The sequence below is a fragment of the Ahaetulla prasina genome, chromosome 2 (assembly GCF_028640845.1).
Source record: "Ahaetulla prasina isolate Xishuangbanna chromosome 2, ASM2864084v1, whole genome shotgun sequence".
Taxonomy (NCBI): domain Eukaryota; kingdom Metazoa; phylum Chordata; class Lepidosauria; order Squamata; family Colubridae; genus Ahaetulla; species Ahaetulla prasina.
The window spans coordinates 22,745,114-22,770,744 of record NC_080540.1 but is presented as its reverse complement, the minus strand read 5'-3'; the positions used below and the strand labels follow the sequence as shown (position 1 = coordinate 22,770,744).

At 44.1% G+C, this 25,631-nt stretch overlaps 1 protein-coding gene across 3 annotated transcripts; it reads right to left on the bottom strand.

Annotated features, from left to right (window-relative positions):
* Positions 1-353: 353 nt before the first annotated feature.
* CCDC71 (coiled-coil domain containing 71) lies at positions 354-24,333 on the bottom strand. 3 transcript variants are annotated; one of them, XM_058169693.1, is made up of 2 exons: positions 24,276-24,333; positions 354-2,045 (listed from the first exon to the last, which is right to left on the bottom strand). In XM_058169693.1, exon 2 carries the CDS (start codon positions 2,036-2,038, stop codon positions 791-793), a length of 1,248 nt encoding a protein of 415 aa, XP_058025676.1. In that variant the 5' UTR covers positions 2,039-2,045; positions 24,276-24,333; the 3' UTR covers positions 354-790. The 3 variants fall into 3 exon arrangements, with proteins under 3 accessions (XP_058025676.1, XP_058025675.1, XP_058025674.1); XM_058169692.1 differs by lacking the exon at positions 24,276-24,333 and adding an exon at positions 24,095-24,248; XM_058169691.1 differs by lacking the exon at positions 24,276-24,333 and adding an exon at positions 23,322-23,498.
* Between the last annotated feature and the right edge of the window lie 1,298 nt (positions 24,334-25,631).

Sequence of the window (25,631 nt, the reverse complement as noted above, 5' to 3'; positions counted from 1 at the left end):
ATACTCTCTTCCAAAAGAGAAAAAGCATATTAGAGAAAGAATGTTCCTCCAGCTCTCCCTTCCTGTGGACTTGCAATACTCCTCCAGCTGTCACATACTTTTTCACTCTGGTCAGCTAAGATGTGACAATAATGGCAATAAACAGGACCAGGGGGCTAGTAGATGACAGCAAGCCACTAGGTCTTAAGAGAAAAGAGAGGCAACGCTACAGGCAAGCGAAGGCCTTTGTGTTTTTTCGACAAGTTAACCCGGGGAGAAAAAGCTGAGGTGAAAACTCCTGAACCCAGTTCTTGAAAAAGAAAGAACAAAGAATTAAGGGATCACATTCTGACAGCCCTTGGGCAATGCATATGTATGAGTCAATAGATATTTATATTTAATAAGTATATAAAATAGGATCAAAATAAAACCAAGTAGATTTACAGATTTTAAAATAAAAGGAACCAGAAATATCACAGTACAACAGCCCAAGTGCCGCCATATCCCAGATGTGCACTTTTGCCATGTTTACAAAAGTACTGTAGAAAAGTGTCCCAGAGGAAGGCCAGCGATGGTCTATATTCTTCTTAACGGGGCCTTAAAAGATCTCCTCCGGTATTTCCCAACACGGTTTTGTAATCCAATTGTTGCTCAGCTCTGCAGAATTTCCTCCAATTGCCAGCCAGGAGCTGAGGCTCAGCTGCCCAAGGAGTAGAGACGTTTGTGTATGCCCTCACCCGGTCTGAGAGACTCAATGCTGATTTGATCATCCTCATGGGGTGGCCTTGGAGCTCCAACTCAACTGAACAACTCAAGGGATGCTGAGAGATTGAGGCAATGGCTGAATTCTGATCACAGGGGACAGGTTAACTTTAAGGATCTGTTGTGCTCTCCTCCTCAGTTCGTCATCCGAAGAGCTGTCCACTTTGATGGCCTGGAATGTCAGCAGGTTTAATGCTTTGGAAGCCAGTTCTGGTTTATTAGGTGGTGGGACAGAACCGGGCATCTTTCTACACGGTAAATCTTTTCCTTCATCTGCACTTCTTTTCTCCCCAATTGCCTGCGGATGGCTGCCACCACTTCTCCGATCAGTTTTGGCCACTGATGGTTCCTTAATTCTGGAGGCCCCCGTGCTACAGCTCTGGGAGTTGCTCCCAGAAATTCGGCCATTCAGGATTCCAGATGCCTTACAAGCATTGCTTTCCTGAAGCACCCCACCCTTTGGTCCTTTTATAAGGCTCATCGTGAGAGCAGCAGAGTCTGGCACTTTTGTTATCAAATGCCGGTATCCTTTGGGGTCCAATTGATTAGATGATATCTTAGTTGCCTTGGCGGCTGAAGACTGCACAGATGCAGCGGGTGCTTTGAGCCGCTTAAGGTCCGAAGGAGACATCTCCAGGTGCCCTTGTTTGCATTTTGATTCCAGGCAAGAGGCAGTGGCTTTCAGTGGGACTAAGGCTTCCAGCACCACTGACAGCCTCATGGCCGGATAGACACCAGGGTACATATTAGCTGGGAAGCTCATTGCTGAGGCTTTGGATGTGCCCGAACGTGTCCGTTTCAAGGAGTTCAATAGGAGGTTTGTGGAGTTACTGCTCTTCGACATTGGCTTCGCAGATTCTTTAGAAGAGCTCACTGTGATCCCCGCCAGGGGGGCAGATACTTTTTCTATGGTTACTATGTTCCTTGCTGGAGCCTTGGCAGACTCTGAAATGGGAACAGCTGCTTCCGAAATGTCTGGAATATTGCCTTTTGTTTGGCCAGGTGCATTGGCAGTGCAGGAACTGTATCCATACACGTCTTTGCTCCTTAGGATTGTGGGTTGATAGCCTTCTTCTTTAAGGCCTTGGAGAAAAGCTACCAACTGGGTCTCCGTGTTGGACAGGTCCTTCGACATGGGGTTAAACACCCGGAGAGCTTCTTCCAAGGCTTTCTGTCCTGCAGAGGAGATCCTTGACCAGGAATGGACAGCTTTCTCTTCCACATTGTCCGCTTCAACATTCATGGCATTAGGCTGGCAGGAGCTTCTAGCAGATCCAAACCACTGGGAAGCCAGCATAGGTCACCTTAAAGGAAAAAGAAGAAAAAGCAATGAATGAATTAAAAAACTCAAGAAACATTTCCTTCGAAGGTTTTAGGAGGGGAGGAAAACTTGTAAAGCTTTTAAAGAGACTTTTTCATGGGAACCAAACTTCACATATACTATTAGACCTTTTTTCTCCTTTCTGTTGGTTTTTTTTTTTAATTAATTAATTTCTGGCTTCAGTTATGGTGTTTACCTACACATCCTGAGACAAAGTACCTAATTTCATGCCTGCTTCCACAGGATTTCTCTTTAAGTATTAAATTCAATATATTCAGAAGGCTGTAATGAAAGGGAGAGTCCTTTCTCTCTGTTCTGACCCAGCCTTAGCAGAAACAAGAAACAGACTCGTCATGAAATACCCCCACCCCCACTTTATTTACCTCTTGTGAATTAATGGCATTCACCCAGGGAAAAGTCCAGGCAATAGTCCTTCAAGGAGTTAACTGCAGTAATGGACCTTATCAGTTCCTTGCCATAATTGCAAGGCTGAGCTCCCAGCTGAAAGACTGCAATTAAAGTTCTGGCAAGCAGTCTTTGTGGCACAAAGCACAATGAGCAAAATCTTCAAGAAATATTAACTGTTGTTTCCTATGACAACCACTCCTCTTTCCTTCTATTTATTCCCCAGCCAGGGAGGGGCCATTCAGCGTCCATGTGTGCTTTGCTTCCCGAGTTGACTTCTTGTCCTCTGCTGTTCACCTCTCCTAACTGCTCTGCGCATACGTGCGTTTGGAACAGGCCCCAGCTGTTTTTCCTCCTCACTCATATCAGCCTCCAAAGGCAGCTGCCTCTCCGGTGGCTGGGAAATGTTAGACGGCCCTGGCTCTATCTCTGCGTCTGATGCAGAGCATCCATCAGAGCCTTCCCCAGACTCCAGAACTGGCCCAAGTTCCTCCCCAACCTTCTCACCATTCGAGTCTGCCGCCAGTTCTGCTGGCAGCTGGCGGGCCACAACACTCTCCTCCACTATGCCAGCTATGGAATTTTCTCCCTATCCTTTCACCTGTCAAAATTTGTAGGCTTTTAGAATACATGACTATATAAATATGGATGGTATATAAAAGTGTGTTTCATTTATTTATTGTAATTTCAAACAAAGATGCTCAACCGCATGAAGGGTTTATTAAATAACATGGACAAAAGATATAGATAGGAGTGGGTTCCCTTCCAATAATCATAATTAAGAATAATTACAATATGTTGGAGTTGGACAACATGACTGACTGAAATAAATCCAGGATCAAATAAAACTCCTGAATGAGTATTTATAACTATGATAAAGGAGAAAGCAAACAAATCCATGTTTCATTCTAGCTTGTGCTTATAAGCTAATTACTTGGTTGCTTGTCCCAAAGGTGCTTTTTTTGAAGAGGCAATTGGACTTTCTGGTTTTTCTCTGAAGGAAAGAAAAGTCCGGTTGCCTCTTGAAAAAAAGCACCTTTGGGACAACCATGCCCTGGATGACTGAGAATCTCCATAGATTAACTGGTTGCTTGAAAGTACAAATTAGAAATGATTGTAAATTTGATAATGGCATCTAGATTAGTGATGGCTACATATTGGGGACGAAATTGGGATATTCAAAGAAATGAATGGTATAATGAAATTTGCAGTATGGTAACAAATGATAAATTAACAACAGAAATTAAACTTAAAAAAGGGATGATTAAAGTAAACAATTATAATGAACTATGGGGGGATTTTATAAAATCAGCGTTGGTGGAAGGCAAAGGGAATAAACCTACTCCAAGAATATATGTTGTTTGGGAGGGGATAAGGGCAGAGTTAGAATTGTATATATTTTAGCTGTTATAGAAGAAGAAATATAAGAGGGGGGGAATGCTCTCTGGGGTGGGGGTGCACTGTATTATTTGTATTTTTTCCCTTTTTTTATATTTAAATGTATATGTGTATGTTCGGATTGTTTGCATACACAAATTGCAAATTTAAATACACAAATTGTATTTAAAATAAATACAATTTTTAAAAAAGAAAGTACAAATACCGCTGGCATACATTTATATTCTCGTAAGATTTTAAAATTACAAATGACAAACAACAGTTATTTCTTTACTGAGAGATTTTTGTGATTGGTAGCTTTCTCGCCCCACCCCCACCCCCCAGTCATTTCTAATTCTTGGAAACTGCCTGGACACATCCCTGCAGTTTCCTCCACCCCCAAGTTTTTTCAGAAATGGTTTGCCATTGCTTCATTTCTAGGGCCGAGAAAAGGTGACTGGCCTAACACCATTCAATTGTTTTTGTGCCTAAAGTGGGACTAGAATTCACAGTCTCCTGGTTTCTAGCCTGATGCCTTCAACACTACAGCACAGGGGTCTCCAACCTTGGCAACTTTAAGACTTGTGGACTTCAACTCCCAGAGTTCCTCAGCCAGCTTTCCACAAGTCTTAAAGTTGCCAAGGTTGGAGACCCCTGCTACAGCAAACTGGTTCTTTTCTTTCGCTTAAAGATAAATGGTGTAAAGGTTTAAATTCTTTTTAAATTCTTTCATTTTAAAAAGGTTAACTTTCTAATCCTAAAGCCAGATTCATCATGGGGATGTAAACAGAAATGTCTCAACCATCAGATACAGGGGATCGTAGCATGCTCCAATTGCAATCCTAATTTTCCATTACCCTCTTAATAATTAAAGTGTGATCAGATGAAATCATCTGCCAATTCTTGTCCTAATACTGTACTGAAAGCTCAATTCTTTCATGGTGGCCTTCACTCTGTAGTTCTCCCAAATAGTACTGTAGTTTTCGGGAAACCTTTAAATAATACCTCTCAGAATTAACTAAAACACTTTCCGATAAATTCATGTTATCCCCTCAGTGTTCGTTCAGTTGTTTTACGTGTCAAAGTTCCAAGTAACACCCCCAATGAAAGAAGACTCCGAGGCTTGAAGTTCCTCAAAGTTCCATTTTATTAGAGATGTCATATTGGCACATCTGGAAAAATCCGAATCTGAAAGTTTCCAGGTTTTTCCCACCCAAAAGAATGTCCAAGTTCCTTCCCCCTTGCACCCACATGTCCCTCACGTGGTCCAACCAAAGCATCATCCCAACTGGAGATGCCTCCCAGTTCCAGCCCTCCACGTGCAGGGCAAGATGTCCTTGACTCTCTGAGAAAGGAATGTTATTATGACTATATATCACCCTTGCTCTATAGAATCCTCCCTCCCAGTTTCCCACAGTAGTAAATGTGGCAGGCCTGAAGATCCAATGCAAAAGATGGCTTCCAGGCCTGACACTATGTTAATACAACCTTCTGGGAATGTTTTTTTGGGGTGGGGGTTGTATTTTGAAGGACACTTGACCCATAAAGCTAAACATTCTGCATTTTCAACAAGGTAGACCAGGGGTCCCCAAATTTGTTGACTTTTAAGACTTATGGACTTCAACTCCCAGAGTTCCCCAGCCAGCATAGCTGGCTGTGGAATTCTGGGAGTCGAAGTCCACAAGTCTTAAAGTCGCCAAGTCTGGGGACCCCTTAGGTAGACAGAAACAAAAACTGCATGAAACGCTCTTAAGAAGCTGACGTCCTTTAAAGACCATTTACATGGACTGTACAGTAACTTCAAACTCAGCCCATTCGCACAAACAATTCCCTTTCCAAGCCTAGAGGCATTGCCAAAACATGCTATTACAGTCGAGGTTTACACTGGTTTCAGGAGAACATTACAATAACCTGGATATCAGACCTTTTTACATTTATAACATCCATGTGCCAAGATTATAATTGCCATTTTGGATAGGAATTTTGGGAACTGCTCTCCAAACGTATACGGAGAGCACCAGATAAGCGAAACTGATATATGCTAATCAATTTCAGATGCCCCCCCCCGGCCTCATCCTGTACCTGAAATTTCAGGGACTGAACGGCATGCAAAATATGTGCTCCATCAGTGAGCTATGATCTGGCTTAGCAGCAGACATTAGCAAAATAAACTAATTCCTTCCTCAGCAACTTTCTAATCCTAAAGCCAGATTCATCATGGGGATGTAAACAGAAATGTCTCAACCATCAGATACAGGGGTTCGTAGCATGCTCCAATTGCAATCCTAATTTTCCATTACCCTCTTAATAATTAAAGTGTGATCTGATGAAATCATCTGCCAATTCTTGTCCTAATACTGTACTGAAAGCTCAATTCTTTCATGGTGGCCTTCACTCTGTAGTTCTCCCAAATAGTACTGTAGTTTTCGGGAAACCTTTAAATAATACCTCTCAGAATTAACTAAAACACTTTCCCAAAAATTCATGGTATCCCTCAGTGTTCGTTCAGTTGTTTTACGTGTCAAAGTTCCAAGTAACACCCCCAATGAAAGAAGACTCCGAGGCTTGAAGTTCCTCAAAGTTCCATTTTATTAGAGATGTCATATTGGCACATCTGGAAAAATCCGAATCTGAAAGTTTCCAGGTTTTTCCCACCCAAAAGAATGTCCAAGTTCCTTCCCCCTTGCACCCACATGTCCCTCACGTGGTCCAACCAAAGCATCATCCCAACTGGAGATGCCTCCCAGTTCCAGCCCTCCACGTGCAGGGCAAGATGTCCTTGACTCTCTGAGAAAGGAATGTTATTATGACTATATATCACCCTTGCTCCATAGAATCCTCCCTCCCAGTTTCCCACAGTAGTAAATGTGGCAGGCCTGAAGATCCAATGCAAAAGATGGCTTCCAGGCCTGACACTATGTTAATACAACCTTCTGGGAATGTTTTTTTGGGGTGGGGGTTGTATTTTGAAGGACACTTGACCCATAAAGCTAAACATTCTGCATTTTCAACAAGGTAGACCAGGGGTCCCCAAATTTGTTGACTTTTAAGACTTATGGACTTCAACTCCCAGAGTTCCCCAGCCAGCATAGCTGGCTGTGGAATTCTGGGAGTCGAAGTCCACAAGTCTTAAAGTCGCCAAGTCTGGGGACCCTTAGGTAGACAGAAACAAAAACTGCATGAAACGCTCTTAAGAAGCTGACGTCCTTTAAAGACCATTTACATGGACTGTACAGTAACTTCAAACTCAGCCCATTCGCACAAACAATTCCCTTTCCAAGCCTAGAGGCATTGCCAAAACATGCTATTACAGTCGAGGTTTACACTGGTTTCAGGAGAACATTACAATAACCTGGATATCAGACCTTTTTACATTTATAACATCCATGTGCCAAGATTATAATTGCCATTTTGGATAGGAATTTTGGGAACTGCTCTCCAAACGTATACGGAGAGCACCAGATAAGCGAAACTGATATATGCTAATCAATTTCAGATGCCCCCCCCCGGCCTCATCCTGTACCTGAAATTTCAGGGACTGAACGGCATGCAAAATATGTGCTCCATCAGTGAGCTATGATCTGGCTTAGCAGCAGACATTAGCAAAATAAACTAATTCCTTCCTCAGCAACTTTCTAATATTTCATGGCACTAGTTTTACAGTTGTAAAGGACTGGAAGATAAACTACCCTGGCTTAAATAGCAGAGTACGCGCCTATACCTGTAAGATCTTGCCTCTCCAATCTTCCCAAGAAAGCAGGACTTTTGAAACTGAAGTTGTTCCAAAAGGAGTTTTTATTGAAAGGCTTGTGATAAGTAAATTTTCAAACTTAAAAAAATTTAAAGCAGTGCAAAAAAACCCCCCACAAAAACACCCTCCCACAGTACAGCAATGCAGGAAACAGAAACAGAAACTTCATATAGATGTCCCTCCAATCCTCCCCTCTCCCACCAGAATACCAGCGTTCCAATAGAAATATATGGGACCTGACAAAACTTTTCTTTGCAGCACAGGTAGTCCTCAGCTTACAACAGTTCATTTAGTGAACGTTCAACTTTATAACTTTGTTAACTTTGTTGCTGGTAATCCTTATGATTTATATTGATATTGATTGTTCCTGATTGCTTATTTGTACCCTATGATTATCATTAAGTGTTGTATCATTAAGTGTTAATTTTGTACATGTTGTAAATGTTGCACCTAGATGAAGGTATCTTTTCTTTTATGTGCACTGAGAGTATATGCACCGAGATAAATTCCTTCTGTGTCCAATCACACTTGGCCAATAAAAAATTCTATTCTAAAGTTACAACGGCACTGAAAAAAAGTGACTTATGACCGTTTTTCACACTTATGACCTTTGCGGCATCCCCATGGCCATGTGATTTACAGTCGGATCCTTGATAACTGACTCATGTTGATGACAGTTGCAGTGTCCCAGAGTCATGTGATCTCCTTTTGCGACCTTCTCCCAAGCAAAGTCAATGGGGAATCCAGATTCAGTTAACAACTGCAGTGATTCACTTGACAAATGTGGTGCGAAAAGTCATACAACGGGACAAAACCCGCTTAACGGATTTCTCACTTAGCAACCTAAATGTTGGGCTCAATTGTGGTTATAAGTTAAGGACTACCTGCATGTTTTCAAGTGACAAAAACTATCCCTCAGTTGTAGAACACAAATCCCTCACTCCATGACATCGGCCAACACATTGCTACTGCTGCACCTACGAGCTCATGGCTCACTCAGAGAGTCAACAAGGGGGAAACAAGGATGAATTGGCCAATGGAGCTTAACAGAATAACAGAGCTGGAAGGGACCTTGGAGGTCTTCTAATCCAACCCCACGCTCAAGTATTTACGGGACCGCCTACTGCTACCGAATACCTCTCACCGACCCGTGCGCTCTCATAGAGAGGGTCTCCTCAGGGTGCCGTCAGCGAGGCAATGTCGTCTGGCGACGCCCAGGGAAAGGGCCTTCTCTGTGGGGGCTCCCACCCTCTGGAACGAACTACCCCCCGGACTTCGTCAGCTTCCGGACCTTCGGACCTTCCGCCGCGGGCTTAAAACATACTTATTTAATTGTGCAGGACTGAGCTAGATTTTAAATTTATGGGTTTTAATTGGGTTTTATTCTTATATTTTAATTAACGGGCTTATAGAATAAGTTTTTTAATTGTTTTATATTGTATTTATGTGTTTTGTGTTTTTTAAGTGCCTGTAAACCGCCCTGAGTCCTTCGGGAGATAGGGCGGTATATAAATACGATTAAATAAATAAATAAATAAAATAAAGTAGGAGACCCTGGCTTGGTGAGTGAGTCCATAATAACATTTTCCTCGGAAACGAGAGTTGGGACCAGGTCTTATATTAATTTTTGCTCCAAAGAACACATTAGGTCTTATTTGTGGGTTAGGTCTTATTTTTGGGGAAATATGGTACTAAATATGTCCATGTGGCTGACAATCTTAAGTGGGGCTTATTTTGGGGGTAGCCTTCAGCATTAAGAACATGCTGAAAAATCATGCTAGGGCTTATTTTCTGGTTGGGTCTTATTTTCAGGGAAACAGGGTACTTAACGGGAGACCCTGAGAACCAGTAAAACCATTCTGTGATCATGATTTAAGAAAGCAGAGTACAAATAAAAGGGCAGAAGTCTGACGTTATGACCTACAAGGCTTGTGGCTTTTTTGCATTCCTGTCCCAAAACAATTGGGCTTCTAGGAAAAGCAGCTTAAAGAGTGTGTAGCAGCGCTTGGAGTCCTGAGCGCCTGAATCAGGGGTGAAATCCAGCAGGTTCTGACAGCAGGTTCCGGAGAACCGGTAGCGGGAAGTTTGAGTAGTTCAGAGAACCAGCAAATACCACCTCTGGCTGGCCCCAGAGTGGGGTGGGAGTGGAGATTTTGCAATATCCTTCCCCTGGAGTGGGGTGGGAATGAAGATTTTGCAGTATCCTTCCCCTGCCACGCCTACCAAGCCACGCCCACCAAGCCACACCATGCCCACCAAGCCACACCCAAAGAACCGGTAGTAAAAAAAATTGGATTTCACCACTGGCCTGAGTACACAAGTAGGAGTGTCTGTAATGGCTGCAAATGGCATAGATAGGCACAAACCTTCACCGGTCACTCACGCTCTCGTGACGTCTCGTCTGGATTACTGCAATGCTCTCTACATGGGGCTCCCCTTGAGGAGCTCCCCTTGAGGAGCACCCGGAGGCTCCAGTTAGTTCAGAACGTGGCTGCATGGGTGATAGAGGGAGCCCCTCGTGGCTCCCATGTGACACCTCTCCTGCGCAGACTGCACTGGCTACCTGTGGTCTTCCGGGTGCGCTTCAAGGTTTTGGTGACTATCTTCAAAGCGCTCCATGGCATAGGGCCGGGATACTTACGGGACCGTCTGCTGCCACCGAATGCCTCTCACCGACCCGTGCGCTCTCACAGAGAGGGACTCCTCAGGGTGCCGTCGGCCAGACAGTGCCGGCTGGCGACACCCAGGGGAAGGGCCTTCTCTGTGGGGGCCCCCACCCTCTGGAACAAGCTTCCCCCAGGACTTCACCAACTTCCCGACCTTAGAACCTTTCGCCGCGAGCTTAAGACACATCTATTTATTTGCGCAGGACTGGACTAGATTTTAAATTCGAACTGGTTTTAATGGGGATTTTATTATTTTTATTATCATTTTAATTATTCGGCCAATTATAATAAGTTTTTTAATGGATGTTTTATTTGTATTTATATGTATATTTTTATCTGGCTATGAACCGCCCTGAGTCCCTAGGGAGATAGGGCGGTATAAAAATACGAAAAATAAATAAATAAATAAACCATCTCATATTTACAACAGATGGAATGGAGGCAAGCTTCGTGGCCAGTCTGTAGTCCAAGGAAGGAGGAGGAAAGAAAAGCACTTTCCTGGGCAGGTGAGCGATGAAGGCTTTTGTGGCCAAGTCTGAAGAAGAGGAATTGAAGGAAAAGCACCTGAGTGAAGATCAAAGAGAAAATATACCGACAGGAGGAAACTGGAATTGACAAAAGATATGAGCAAAATAATTGGAAACAGCCACATGACCTCTGTGTGTTTGTGTCGAGCAGAAAATGAAAGCTAAATAATGCTTCAGAAACTACGGCTGGAGCAAAGTCTTTCTCCTAAATACATTTTCTCCTAAATACATTTAGGAGAAAATCTCCTAGTCAGGGACTCTAGGGCAGTGTTTCTCAACTTCAGCAATTTTAAGATCTGTGGGTTTTAACTCTTCGAATTCCCCAGCCAGCATGAAGTCCACATGGTCTTATAGTTGCTGAGGTTGAGAAATACTGTGTCAGCCCTGGAGGCCATCTTTTTCTTTGGATCTTCAGGGCGGCCACACTTAGTACTGTGGGAAAATGGGAGGGGGGATTGCATGGGGTAGTGGAGATATCTCGCCGTAACAACATTCTTTCTCTGGGAGTCAAGGACATTCAGCCTGCACCTGGAGTGGCGTGACTGGGAGGCATCTCCAGTTGGGACGGTGCATTGATTGGACCATGTGAGGGACATGTGGGTGCAAGGGAGAAGGTACTTGGATTTTCTTTTGGGTGGGGAAAACCTGGAAGCTTTCAGATTTAGGTTTTCCCAGATGTGCCAATACGACATCTCTTATAAAGTGGAACTTTGAGGAACTTCTAGCCTCGGAGTCTTCTTTCCTAGGGGGTGTTGCTTGGGACCCTGACATACTGCTCTAGAGGATTGGAGTGGGCTGCCTGGTAGAATTGAACTAAGCTCTGGGACCACAAGTGAAACTAGATGCCAAACTGCCCCCATAGGACTTTTTGGAATGGGTTTTTGAGACACCGCAATTTTTCAGTGTTAAATGCCTAATCTCATCCCATTGGGTAAAGGAGAACAGACATGGTATTTGAAGAAGACGCTCAATAGCCATTAAGCAAACACCAGCAGAGCTTTGAAAGGGAAGATGGAGTGAGGAAAAAAACTGAAGGTTGCCCCATTTTCGTTCATTTGGGGTAAAAGGAAGGTAAACCTGTCAGGCTTTCAAAATTCTGGTTTAAACCCTGCAATGTTAAGAGTTATGGTCATCCTTGTGCAGTTTACTTCTGACCTTGACTGGCCATTTGGCTACTCAACCTAAAAGAAAAGCTTTCTTTTCCTCTTTCGTTTTTAATAAAATTCCTTCTTAGGAGACAGAGGCTTTTGCTTTCATTTCCTCAAAAGAATGTAGGATGGCTGCTCTTTAGTCACATGCCACAAGCCGATGCTAGAGTTGGTTTTCCTTTTCTCAAGAAGCAAGTATCATTTTCATCATTATCCATATTTTAGAGTAAATTGCTCAAACTGTGAGGGCCTCTCGTCTGTCGCACAAACCGGTATTAATGTGAAGGAGTTGGTCAATATATTTCCTTCCTCCATGGAGAACCTGCACCCAAAAAGACGGATGGGGCGAAACAGAACAGTTGGTAGAACAGAGGCCCTTCCAGCCCTCCCCTCAACAGAGTTAGGGAAAAGAGGAGAGGGGAGGGGAGGGGAGATAAAATGGATCCATGATGTGGATCTAAAAAGGAAGTATTCTATAATTTCTATAATCTGAAATTATAGAATGTTTGATTTTAATGTTATGTGTGTTAAATTGTATGGAACATTAATATTTGGGACCCACAGAGATGGCATGCGAAGAGGAAGAGCCTTTGGGTTTTTTTAGATAGGGCATTTTTAAGGGGTGGGAGGGTTAGGACGGGTGTTGGGGGTAGCCCGTTGGGAGGGAAACCAGTTCCTGCGCGTGCTCGCGGCGGTTATTTAATGGGTTCGGAGGTTATGGGGGGGGAGTGCGTTCCTTTTTGTGAGGGTGGTTCTATTTGCACGGTAAGTGGGAGGGGCAGATATGGCGGAAGGGGGGGATCGTATCGGTTTAGGGGGGCGCGCGCTTGATGTTTGCAGGCGATCACGCGCCCCGATCCCCCTTCCTTCTCCCGTTTCCCGGATGGTCAAGACCCTCAGAGACTGGGCCTTCGGCTTATGTTGTGCAACGCCCGGTCCGTGGTCAATAAGGCCCCCCTAATATATGATCTTATTCAGGGGGGTGCTGCGGATCTTATAGGCGTTACAGAAACCTGGTTGGGCACTGAAGGGGGTGTGCCCCTTGTGGAAATGTGCCCACCGGGTTTCCGTGCACTCCATCAGCCGAGGGCTCAGGGTAGGGGTGGGGGAGTGGCGGTGGTTATTGAGAGAGTCTAGAGCCGAGGGAGACCACTGTACCTCAGATTGCCGGGTGTGAATCCCTCTTTGTGAGGTGGGGTCATAGGTGTCAGATGGGCTTATTTGTCGCATACCTGGCTCCTTGCTACGTGACAGCTGCCCTGCCCGAGCTCCTGGAGGTGCTGGCTGGGGTGGCAGTGGAGACCCCCAGACTTATAGTCATGGGGGACTTCAACTTGCCATCTTCCGGCACATCATTGACAGCAGCTCGGGAGTTCATGGCTTCCATGATGGCCTTGGATCTGACCCAAGTAGTCGATGATCCTACTCACACTGGGGGCGGCACGCTGGACTTGATTTTTATCTCTGGTCAGTGGTTGAAGGATCTGGACTTGAGGGATGTAGTCACTGAACCTTTGTCATGGTCAGATCACTCTCTCCTTCGCCTAGACTTTCTGACCGCTACTCACCGCCGCAGGGAGACGGAACCAATATGTTGGTTCCGTCCCAGGCGCCTGATGGACCCGGAGAGGTTCCAGACGGAGCTTGGGCCATTTCCTGAGGGTCTGGACCACGGCACGGCTGAGGAACTAGTCGCGGCCTGGGAACGGGCAACGGCTGGGGTTTTAGACCGCGTCGTGCCTTTGCGGCCTCTGACCCGGCGTAGATCCCAACCGGCTCCTTGGTTCTCCGAGGAGCTGAGGGGGATGAAACGCCGGAGAAGACGCCTAGAGAGTTCGTGGAGGTCCAGTCGTTCAGAGGCTGATCGGACACAAGTTAGGTCCTATAATAGGACCTACCTTGTGGCATTGAGGGAAGCGAGACATTGCTACGTCTCGTCCCTCATTGCGTCGGCAGATAACCGCCCGGCCGCCCTGTTTCGGGTGACTCGTTCCCTCCTTCACCAGGGGGAGCGAGATGACCCGTTGCAGGGACGTGCTGAGGAGTTTAACGGTTATCTATACGATAAAATCGTTCAGCTTCGGGACGGTCTGGACCAAAATTGCGGGGATCCAGATGGGGCGTCTGAGGGCGGTCTTGGTGACATTGTTTGGGATGAGTTTGACCCTGTGGCTCCCGAGGACATGGACAGGTTGCTGGGTAGGTTGAATGCCACCACGTGTTTACTGGACCCGTGCCCCTCCTGGTTGGTACTGGCCACTCAGGAGGTGACACGAGGCTGGCTCCAGGCGATTACGAGTGCTTCCTTGTTGGAGGGAGTCTTTCCGGCCGCCTTGAAAGAGGCGGTGGTGAGGCCCCTCCTCAAGAAGCCTTCCCTGGACCCGGCTGTTTTAGGTAATTATCGTCCGGTCTCCAACCTTCGCTTCGCGGCGAAGGTTGTAGAGAGTGTGGTGGCATGTCAGTTTCCCCAGCACCTGGATGAAACTGTCTATCTAGACCCGTTCCAGTCCGGTTTCCGGCCCGGATACAGCACTGAGACGGCTTTGGTCGCGTTGGTGGATGATCTCTGGAGGGCCAGGGATAGGGGTTGTTCCTCTGCCCTGGTCCTATTAGACCTCTCAGCGGCTTTTGATACCATCGACCATGGTATCCTGCTGCACCGGTTGGAGGGATTGGGAGTGGGAGGCACCGTTTATCGGTGGTTCTCCTCCTATCTCTCCGATCGGTCGCAGACGGTGTTGACAGGAGGGCAGAGGTCGGCCCCGAGGCGCCTCACTTGTGGGGTGCCGCAGGGGTCGATTCTCTCGCCCCTCCTGTTCAACATCTATATGAAGCCGCTGGGTGAGATCATCAGTGGCTTCGGTGTGAGGTACCAGCTGTACGCTGATGACACTCAGCTGTACTTTTCCACACCGGGCCACCCCAACGAAGCTATCGAAGTGCTGTCCCGGTGTCTGGAGGCCGTACGGGTCTGGATGGGGAGAAACAGGCTCAAGCTCAATCCCTCCAAGACAGAGTGGCTGTGGATGCCGGCATCCCGGTACAGTCAGCTGAGTCCGCGGCTGACTGTTGGGGGCAAGTCATTGGCCCCGATGGAGAGGGTGCGCAACTTGGGCATCCTCCTGGATGAACGGCTGTCTTTTGAAGATCATTTGACGGCCGTCTCCAGGAGAGCTTTTCACCAGGTTCGCCTGGTTCGCCAGTTGCGCCCCTTTCTAGACCGGGATGCCCTATGCACGGTCACTCATGCCCTCGTGACGTCTCGTCTGGATTACTGCAATGCTCTCTACATGGGGCTTCTCTTGAAGGGCATCCGGAGGCTTCAGTTAGTTCAGAATGCGGCTGCGCGGGTGATAGAGGGAGCCCCTCGTGGCACCCATGTAACACCTCTCCTGCGCAGACTGCACTGGCTACCTGTGGCCTTCCGGGTGCGCTTCAAGGTTTTGGTAACTATCTTTAAAGCGCTCCATGGCATAGGGCCGGGCTACTTACGGGACCTCCTGCTGCTACCAAATACCTCTCACCGACCCGTGCGCTCTCACAGAGAGGGACTCCTCAGGGTGCCGTCAGCCAGGCAATGCCGTTTGGCGACACCCAGGGGAAGGGCCTTCTCTGTGGGGGCTCCCACCCTCTGGAACGATCTCCCCCCAGGACTTCGTCAACTTCCAGACCTCCGAACCTTCCGCCGCGAGCTTAAAACACATCTATTCATCTGCGCAGGACTGGACTAGATTTTAAATTTAGATTTTAATGGGTTTTATTATATATATGGTTCTTTTTAGTTATTCGGCTATATCAAATAAGTTTTTTAATGGATATTTTATTTTGTATTTATATGTATCTTTTTATTTGCCTGTGAACCGCCCTGAGTCCCTAGGGAGATAGGGCGGTATATAAATGTGAAAAAATAAATAAATAATAAATAAATAAATTTGTGATTGGAACAGGAAAACTACTTAGAATCATAAAAGAATTGAAGTAAGATCTATAAGTATAAATGAATAGTAAATGCAATATATGAAACTGTAATATGTGAAATGACTTTAATTGCAAATATGGAACAGCTAAAGCCTTTGAAATTATATTATATTGTGAAGATTAATTTAGTTTAAAAAGCAATGGAAAAACTGGGTTTACTAAAAAAAAATAATGGGAACTGAGAAATAGAAATGAATGATTTTAAGGTTATATAATTAAGTGAATTGTAGTAAGGTATTTGATTGTAGTATTTGGATAAGTTGCATATATAAAATTGTAGGAATATTCATTTTTGATAAATTGTGTTGGGAGATAACTAAAACTGGACAAATTTGTGACTCGGCCAATACCCTGTTCAGAAAAAATGCATTGTTTGTTTGCGTGTGTTTGTTAAAAAATAAAAAACAAAAAACTTTTATAAAAAAATTAAAAAGGAAGTATTAAAAGACCTGTTACAAACACCACCAATGAGGAGAAAATAATTGTCACAGAGGAAGAAACTAACATGGCTACACAGAAAAGCAGGCAGATTCTCCAAACAGAGAGGAAGATATTAGAAATACAGATCAACCCAGTTTCTCAAAAGATGCTGGGAGCAATAAAAACTGTTTAATCAAAATAATAAGCAAATAATGAGCATAATAGCTGCTCAACAAAAATGATATTTTGATAAACAACAAACAAAATTGCTTAATTACTATTTTGGATCCCACTTGTGGGCAAAGATAGTACATATTCTATCATAAAACTTAGGTGGGAGGGAGGAGAGGTTTGATGTTTAAGACTGGTAGCAATCCTTCAATATTGAAAAAACAGAGTGATGTTCTGGCCAAAATGTTTGAGCTATCCTAAATAATGGATTAAGTGTCAGAAGACTGGAAGAGGCAAAATTTGTCCTATCTTCAAACAGGGAACAGAAGAATTAAGGAAACCATAGGTCAGAAGACTGCTGAGCTTTAGTCTGAAATGCTTCATTTCTTCATTATTAAAATTATACTAGACAACCCATAACCTCTTGGCTCATCATTTCAGAGACATTTGCTTACCAGATTCCTCACCTTCAATAATGGCAAAGCTTCTAATGTACTTGAAAAGTTCTTTGAAAATTCAGGGAGATATTCAGAGATATTGCCTTGGAAGTAGCAGTGCATGTTGAACTATATATAGCACAGTCCAGCATCAGCAGCTGGCCACAAGAAATATTTTATAACATTTTGTATTATGTAATTTTTGGATTATAAGACGCACCAGAGTATAAGAGGCACCAAGATTTTGAAGATGTAAACAAGAAAAAAAATGTTTTTGCCCTCCCTAGCCCCAGGAGCACTCTGCAGGCTTCTCAAACCCTCTGCGCATCCCATTTTTGCAAAAAACGGGCCCGTTTCTCACAAAAATGGGATGCACAGAGGGTTTGAGAGGTCTGCAGAGAGCTCCTGGGGGCTGGGGAGGGCAAAAACGCAACGCGTGTAGGGTTTCAGAGGCTCAAAAACGGGATGCACAGAAAGTATGGAAGGCCTGTAAAGTGCTCCTGGGGGCTGGAAAGGCCAAAAACATGATGCGTGGGGAAGGCTGTTTTTTGCCAAAACAAGGTGCACAGAGTGTTTGGGAGGCCTGCAGAGTGCTCCTGGGGGCTGGGAGGCAAAATGCTCCATTTTGCAAAAAACTGCTCCATTTTCGGACTCCCAAACCCCCATGCATCATGTTTTTGCCTTCCCCTGTCCCCAGGAGCACTCTGCAGGCCTCCTAAATCCTCTGCAGGCCCTGTTTTTGAGAAAAATGGGCCCATTTCTGGCCTCCCAAACTCCCCACGCATCGCATTTTTGCCCTCCCCAGCCCCCAGGAGCACTCTGCAGGCCTCCCAAACCCTCTGCGCATTCCGTTTTTGCGAAAAACAGGCCTGTTTTGGGTGAAAACGGGCCGCGCGGGGCAGGGTTTTGGGAGGCCAAAAAAGGCTGTATGTGGTGTATAAGATGCACCAGCATTTCCACCAGGGGTAAAATCTAAAAAATTTCCCTACCGGTTCTGTGGGCGTGGCTTAATTGGTGGGCGTGGCTTGGTGGTCAGATGACTGGGTGGGTGTGGCCAATAACAATAAATAATAAAAATAATAAAGTATACAAAATAATAAGAGGTACCAAAAACCAACTTTCACATTTTACACACACAACACAACACAACTGACTCACACATAATGTAAAAGCAGCTGCACTTCACCCAAAATGGCCCCTGCAACAAGCAGGAATCTCATACTTTCACACTTTACACACACATAAGTGAACTCACTCACACACACACACACACAAAATGCCACATACAGCTTTGTGAAATTCTGTGTTTGTGTAGTTAGAGTGAAACACTACAGAAACACACCAAATCTCAGAAAGCTGCACAAATATTTTATTTTATTATTTTATTTATTTTTTTAGATCAGGGGTCTCCAACCTTAGTAACTTTAAGGTTTGTGGACTTCAACTCCCAGAGTTCCTCATTCAGCAAAGCAGGCAGTCAAAGCAGGCTGTAAAGAGTAGCTGAAGTAAAGCATGGCATTGCCAGCCCGAAAGGAGCAGTAATTATAGGTAAATGAGGGGAGGGCATTGGGTGGTTATGGGTGGGGGCTCTTGTAAGTGGGAGCTGTTAAAAATGATTGTAAAAGCCTGTGAGGATCAGGCAAGTCATCTGGGATCGCCAGAGGAAAAGAAGATTTTAAAAGCTCCTCTGACGATCTCAGTTGAAGTTCCTTCATAACAGCCCAGAACCTCTTAAAATAATTGTTTTAACAAGCTCTACGGCCAAAGAGCTTATAGAAAACATGTTTTTATTTATTTATTTATTTATTTATTTATTTATTTAGATTTTCTCCCAAAGGACTCAGGGCGGTGTACAGCCAAAAAGATAAAAACTCAATATATATACAATTAAAAACAAAAATTTAAAACACAGCATATTACAAGGCTGACATTCAAAATTTAAAAATTTAAAGATTTAAAAATTTAAAAACCCTAAAACGATAAACCCCAATTAAAATTTAATAAAACTATTAAGCCAGTCCCGCTTGAATAAATAAGTATGTTTTTAGCTCATGGCAAAAGGTCCGAAGATCAGGCACTTGGCGTAGGCCAGGGGGAAGTTCGTTCTAGAGCGTAGGAGCTCCAACAGAGAAGGCCCTGCCCCTGGGGGCCGCCAGCCGACATTGTTTGGCGGACGGCACCCTGAGAAGACCCTCTCTGTGTGAGCGTATGGGTCGGTGGGAGGCATAAGGTAACAGCAGGCAGTCTTAAAGGTTCTGGTGATGAGGAACTCAGGTGAGATCGCCAGAGGAGCCTTTTAAAAGTTTTTGAAAGTTTATTTAAAAAGAGTTTAAAGGCTCTGCCAACCTCAGCTGAGCCGCGGGATCCTCAAAGGCATTTTTTTTACTTTTAAAGGAATGTTTTCGGCTGAAGAAAAACTGCTTTTAAAAGTAAAAAAAAACAAAAAACCTCTGCTGATGGTCCAGCTCAGCAGAGGCAGGGGGTGGGCCCAGGGATTTTTACTACTGGTCCTCCGAACTAGCAGCCGCCATTGCTACTGGATCAGGAGAGCCGGTCCGAACCGGGAGCATTTCACCCCTGATTTTCACCCTCTTTTAGAGGGAGAAAAAGTGTGTCATACTCCGAAAAGTATGGTATGTCATAAAAGGCTTGATAATTTTTATGTCAAGAGGTACTTTATAAAATTTGCCGTATTTCAATTCCACAGGAGTCATAACTTCTGGATTCCAGACATATTAAGTACGTTAGTCCATTTGAGATACCATGGTCTCCCATCAGATGGTCTTCAGAGGCAATCACACTACTTGTTCTTTCACAGCTAACAGAACTGTCCCCATTTAAAAATATACCAAATGTTCCATCTAAGTATCTTCTGCAATACCTGGGAGATGTTTGTTACTATATTAAACATGTTCTTGTAATCTGTAGTCTATTATTCTTTCAGAAACAATATGTCTCTACCAACACTCAAAATTTCAGGAGAAGGTGTGGAAGAGGAAATGGAAGCAGAGGTTTGAAAGCCCTATATGAAATCTCATTGAGTGGTTTCTTACAAAAAGGCTTCATAAATGGAAATAATTCTGCTTACCTTGTAAGGGATTTCACAAGTTGTATCAATTAGTTTTCCATTTTGCATGTTGGATTAGTCAGCTGGTATTCTTTACAGGTTTTTGGATGACAAGCTTTATAATAAACCAATAAGCCAACCATCATGGCTACCTATTATGACCACTGTAGTTCAAAACAGTTGGATGGCGACAGGTTCCCTACTTCTAAATCAGCAAGATGATCTGGTGAGCAGCACACACATTTAAGGATTTGCATGTGCGTTCCAAACAATAGGAAGAATGACTTCTGGGAAACCTTACTACAGAAACCTGCCTCCAAAAATAATTCCTTTATCTGTAAGAGAGAATTCTGGAACGAATTCAGCTTTAGCGAACACAATTTCTCTTGTCTTTGTTAGACCTCTTAAGTCTTGATACTGATCTAGGTAAACCTAAAATATAATACATCCAGTACTACTCAGGCACTGCCATTTTAGAGGTCAAATAACAGTCTTATCTTTTTCAGATAAATCTGTGCCTTAGGTCTTCACTCAAATTAAGAGTGATTTGAAACTAACGAATATTTTCTTTTTGGCTATATGAGTCCAACAGCTAGTTAGAAGATTATATTTAACAAGGAGTAGGAGTGCTTTCAAAATGATTCAACAATTATATATTTAAACTGACACAGCAATCGTGTCCCGACAAATATATGATTAAATGCAGAAGTGAAATTATACTTCTTTATTTTGGTCACTTTTTCGATTATTATTCCAGGTTATGTTTAGAAATCGGAAGCTTATGAAATATCACACCCTTTCACAGTTAAATATTTTCATACTATATACTTATTCTGAGACGCAAGAAATGCTGAATTTAAACTAGTTTAAAACACACACACACACCCTCTGATTTAGAACTAGGTTTTAGTGCCAGGCCTCAGTTATAGTGCATGAAACAATAATAAAGTTGATGCTGCGTTAAATAAATGCAAAATTTCACCTTCTGAAGACTATGCAACTTACAACAGTAGTGCATGTTGAACTGTCTAGCACAGGGGTCTCCAACCTTGTCAACTTTAAGACTTGTGGACTTCAGCTTGGAGTCCACAAGTCTTAACATTGCTAAGGTTGGAGACCCCTGGTCTAGCATCAACAGTTGACCACAGGAAAAGCTTTATGACATTTTGTATTATGTCATAAAACATTTAACAAACAAATAATTGGTCACTGGTCAGCACAGGAATTGTAGATATGTAGTTTTTTTATTTTAAAACTGAAACACTAGGTCACAAAACAAGTGAATGAATACATGTTGGCCCAACAACTCAATTCAATTAGCCATTAAGGGTGAAGACGACTATGGAACAAAGACACAAGGATTCACATCTACAGTTAGACAAGAGTGAATGGAAGATGGATAAGGCCACAATTTGCCACCAGCCTATGTTAAAAAAAACATTAAAACATACCATGTTAAAAAAAAGAATATAAATTATCAGTCTATTATGTTAAAAGCCTAGGAGTTCATAACAATCAAAACAGGTAACTGGTTCATTTATTAAACTATTAAATGATTTGTTTAGTTTGGGCATACTTTGTCGTGCAAACCTAGTAAAATATAATATCCAGTCAAAATATGATTAGCCAAAACATGATTGATTGCAATGATTAAATATTCAACAAGGTTCCATTCCCCCGGCTCCACTTTTTATTCAATCTCATGGCAATTGAGATCAGATTTGGGGTTAATAGTAACCTAGCCCAGTTCATTTTCTCAATTCCTCATGTAATATCATGCTATGAACACAGACAACATATCAGAGTGATAGCATTGCAGCATGACACAATCCTGTCATGTAATTAGGATGATCAGTCACTAAGGGAGGAGAAAAATAATAACACAACACTGTTGCGCAACCCAAAGCTAAAAGTGCCTCTTCCAAATACAGTATTAGTCACTCAAAGCCAGTTGGTCCATCAATAGGCATTTGATTTTTGCACATCACATTGTAATTTTTCCATGAAATGAAAAGATGAATTAAGCAAGTCTCTCACAGGCTCTGGACCCATTTGTAAAACAGAACATGTTTCAAATAACCGTTTCAAAGATGCACAAAGCAGATTATATAAAAAAGGTTTTCGAAACCAATGATCTCATCCCTTAAATAATTATCTCTTATCATACACTAAATGACCTCTGAACATCACTCATTTAGGATCAAATTCAAACTCAAATATTGTGGTGCCACTCAAAAGTCCTACTGGAAATAACAGTTAACCAACAGCAACGCACCCAGTTACCACAATTGTGAACACTTATCAGGGAATAAGCTCTTCTTTACACAGGAACTTTCAAATAAACAGGGGTAAAAGTGTTTTCACACAACACATTCATCATTGTATTTATGACCTGTTTGTGAATAGGTCTTAGGTTCTAGCCAGCTCCTCCTTACAACCAAAATGGCTCACTTGTTAGTTTATTTTAGGCATTGAGTAGTTGTTGTGCCAGAACCTGGATAACAAGAAAAACAAACCTAAAAGAACTCATTGTTTTAGCTTCACCTCTTTTAGTGGTGGGTAGAAGTTTTACAAAGACTTCAGCTGGGGAGGTGAGAGAGAGAGACTCCAAAAATCAAGACAAATTATTAACCATAGTGAATGTGATGTAAATGGTCTTTTATTAAAAAAAATGGTGGCCAATAGTCACAACCTCAAAGAGAAATTAAAGCTATCAATTTTTTAATGTAAAACAATGGGTTTGGATTTTCAAGTTAATCAGTGAAAGATGTCACTTGGTTTTGAAAGAGTGGATGATATATTAACCAAAATGAATTAAGACTTACACCACGGTAAACACGAGGATAATTTGCCTTTTGATGAAAACATGCTTGATAAAATAATGTAAGAGTTATTTCGGATATTTTCTCAAAGACATACACCACAAATTAACTGCACAGACGTTGAACGAAAAATAAATACTTCCAAGCAAAGATCCTTTTTTTTAATTCATTCCTAGAGTTTTGTAAGACGTGGATCTCTGTTGTGATACTGAAATACTGTACATATAAGCAAATAATTGCAACCTTATGTATTGCCCACAAATGACTGAAGAAGTTCAAGAAATGTTGCGATCACCGATCCTGAATGTATTATTTACAGCACCCTTTTTCTGTACGGGCCTTCGAAATCGCATCGGATCTCGTCATTCAAAGCAGCGAAAATCTTAAGAATTGCAAGCATTTCTGCCCTGATCATGTCTATATCCCCAAAGAAAGAAAGAAAGAAAGAAAGAAAGATAGATAGATAGATAGATAGATATAGCTGTATCACCTGTGAGATGTTATTATTCACGTGTATTCTTTGTGGTCATGAAACTTGTGTGGAAGCGAGAGAGAGGAAGGACTCCTATCAATTCAATCCAAGATGTGCACCCCAAGGTGGTGCAAAACAATAGGGAAACCCTTCTGCAAAACCCAAGGACAACCCACTTTTTCCTCTCCCTCTCCCTCTTTTGGAAAAGCTGCAAAAGGCAGAAGCAGAATCGGCAGAAGCCTTCTGGACCCAAAAGGGATGCATCGCCCCAAAAAACTAATCCAAATCTTGACGATGACAGCTCGGTGAAGGGAAGGGCGGGGGAGGGGGGGAGAGAAAAAGGCTCCGTCCGGACAGCTGATCCACTCCCAAAGACCAGGCGCAGGGCTGCTCCCCCCCACCCCCACATTCCCGAAAACTAAAGCCAAAGTAAGCCGGGAGCAGGAGGACGAGGGGACGATGCCCAGGCAAAAGAGGGGCGGGGCCGGGCCAGGCGGAGGGGAAGGCGGCTTTGGGCTGGGGGAAAGGGGTGTGTCGTCCGGCGAGACCCCGCGGAAGCGGCGGCCGGGGGGGGGCCGACCCGCAGACCGGCCGGGAGAGGGGGGGGGGGGGGGGGCCAAGGGAGGAGCATCCCGTGGCCGGGAGGGTGGGGGGAGAGAGAAGAAGGCGAGGCCGAGGAGCCCCCCCTCCCCTCCCTTCCCCCGATCCGCCACGCCTCGAGTCGAGTCCCAGCTGCAGCGCCCCCCCTCGGGGATTGGCCGCGCCCGAGCAGGCGCCAGCCCGCAACCTACCGGCCACCGCGGGACCCAGCCAAAGCCGCTGCGCCGATCCACCCCTGCAACATGGCCGCCCGCCCGCGGAGCGCCGGAAATACCAGGCGACTTCCGCTTCCGGCCGCAGGAAAAGTGCCCTAACTGCCCCCTTCGGGGGGCATCCTTTCCCTCCCTCCCTCCCTCCCAACCCTTTCAGCACCTGGGCAACACCTCCACCGAAGCAGCTTCCGTCCCTCCTGCACGTGACAGGCCCCGCCCTTTCCTTCCCACGTGTTGGCCCGCCCACCTTTCCAAGCCACGCCCCCAAGCCCCTGCCTCAATGGCAGCGCTCAAGCCCTTTTGCCCATCTTCTGCCCACCACCAACCCCTTTGGTGCCTCAACCCTCCACTCATCCCAAAAAAAAGTTCCTCAGCCTAACAATTTTCCTCTTTTTTCTGTTCTCACAGCAGAGACACATTTGCCAGAGCAATTTTTAGGCTTTCCTGGTATCTTCTTGCCCCTCCCACCCCATGAAGATTAGGTGGCTTTCCAGATTGACCTACATATCGATTCATATGGTACAGAACCTCCCATAACAATCTCTTCATAATGATGAGGATGGATGAGGATGGATGAGGATGACGGATGAGGATAATGAGGACGACATGCCATCAAATCATGGTTGACTCCCAGCAACCGTATGGATAGATTTCCTCCATGACTGTCAGTCTCTAATTTGTCCTTTCAGGTCTTCCAATGGTGTCTTCATTACCACTGTAAGATGCTGGTCATCCTCTTGTCTTTCCTTCCATCTTTCCCAGCATTAAAGCTTTTCAAGGGAGCTTGGTCTTTGCATAATGTGTCTAAATTTGGACCTGATGATTGGCGCCTTGACTGAGAACCTTGGATTGTCTTATTGAACGATCTGTTGAGCCAAAGTTCAGAGCCCCTTCCTGTTCTGCACCTTCAAATCCAACTTTTGCTTCACAAAGGGTGGGAGAAGGAATATCATAACTTGCAGAATTCTGATCTTTGTAAGTACTATGGATAAATCGTGTCATTTGAATATCTTTTCCAAGGACCTTCATGGCTCCTCTACCAAATGATACTCTGTGGCAGCTATCTTTTGATAGTTGGGAGCTAAAACCTCAAATATTTGCTATTCATCAATTCATGTCAAAGCTTATTCTTGATTACATATCATCCCTATGATAACTCAATATTGGTAGTCCTTGACTTTCAACCACGATTGGAACCATAATTTCCATTGCTAAGCAAGGCAGTTGTTAAGTGACTCATGCCTCATTTTATGTTCTTTTTTGCCACAGTTATTAAGCGAATCCTTGCATTTGTTAAGTGAATGGTGCAGTCATTAAGTAAAACCGCCTTCACCCATTGATTTTGCTTGTTGGAAGCTGGCTGGGAAAGTTGCAAATGGCAATCATATGACTCCAGGATTCTGCAATCATCATAATTACATGCCGGTTAGCAATCATTCATGTGACCATGGGGATGCTGTGGTGATCATAAGATTGGTTGTGAGTCAATTGCCAAACAAATAGTTGTAAGATGAGG

Bases quoted from the DNA above. Each gene is read 5' to 3' on its own strand.
- CCDC71 (XM_058169693.1), bottom strand. From the start codon at position 2,038: ATGCTGGCTTCCCAGTGGTTTGGATCTGCTAGAAGCTCCTGCCAGCCT.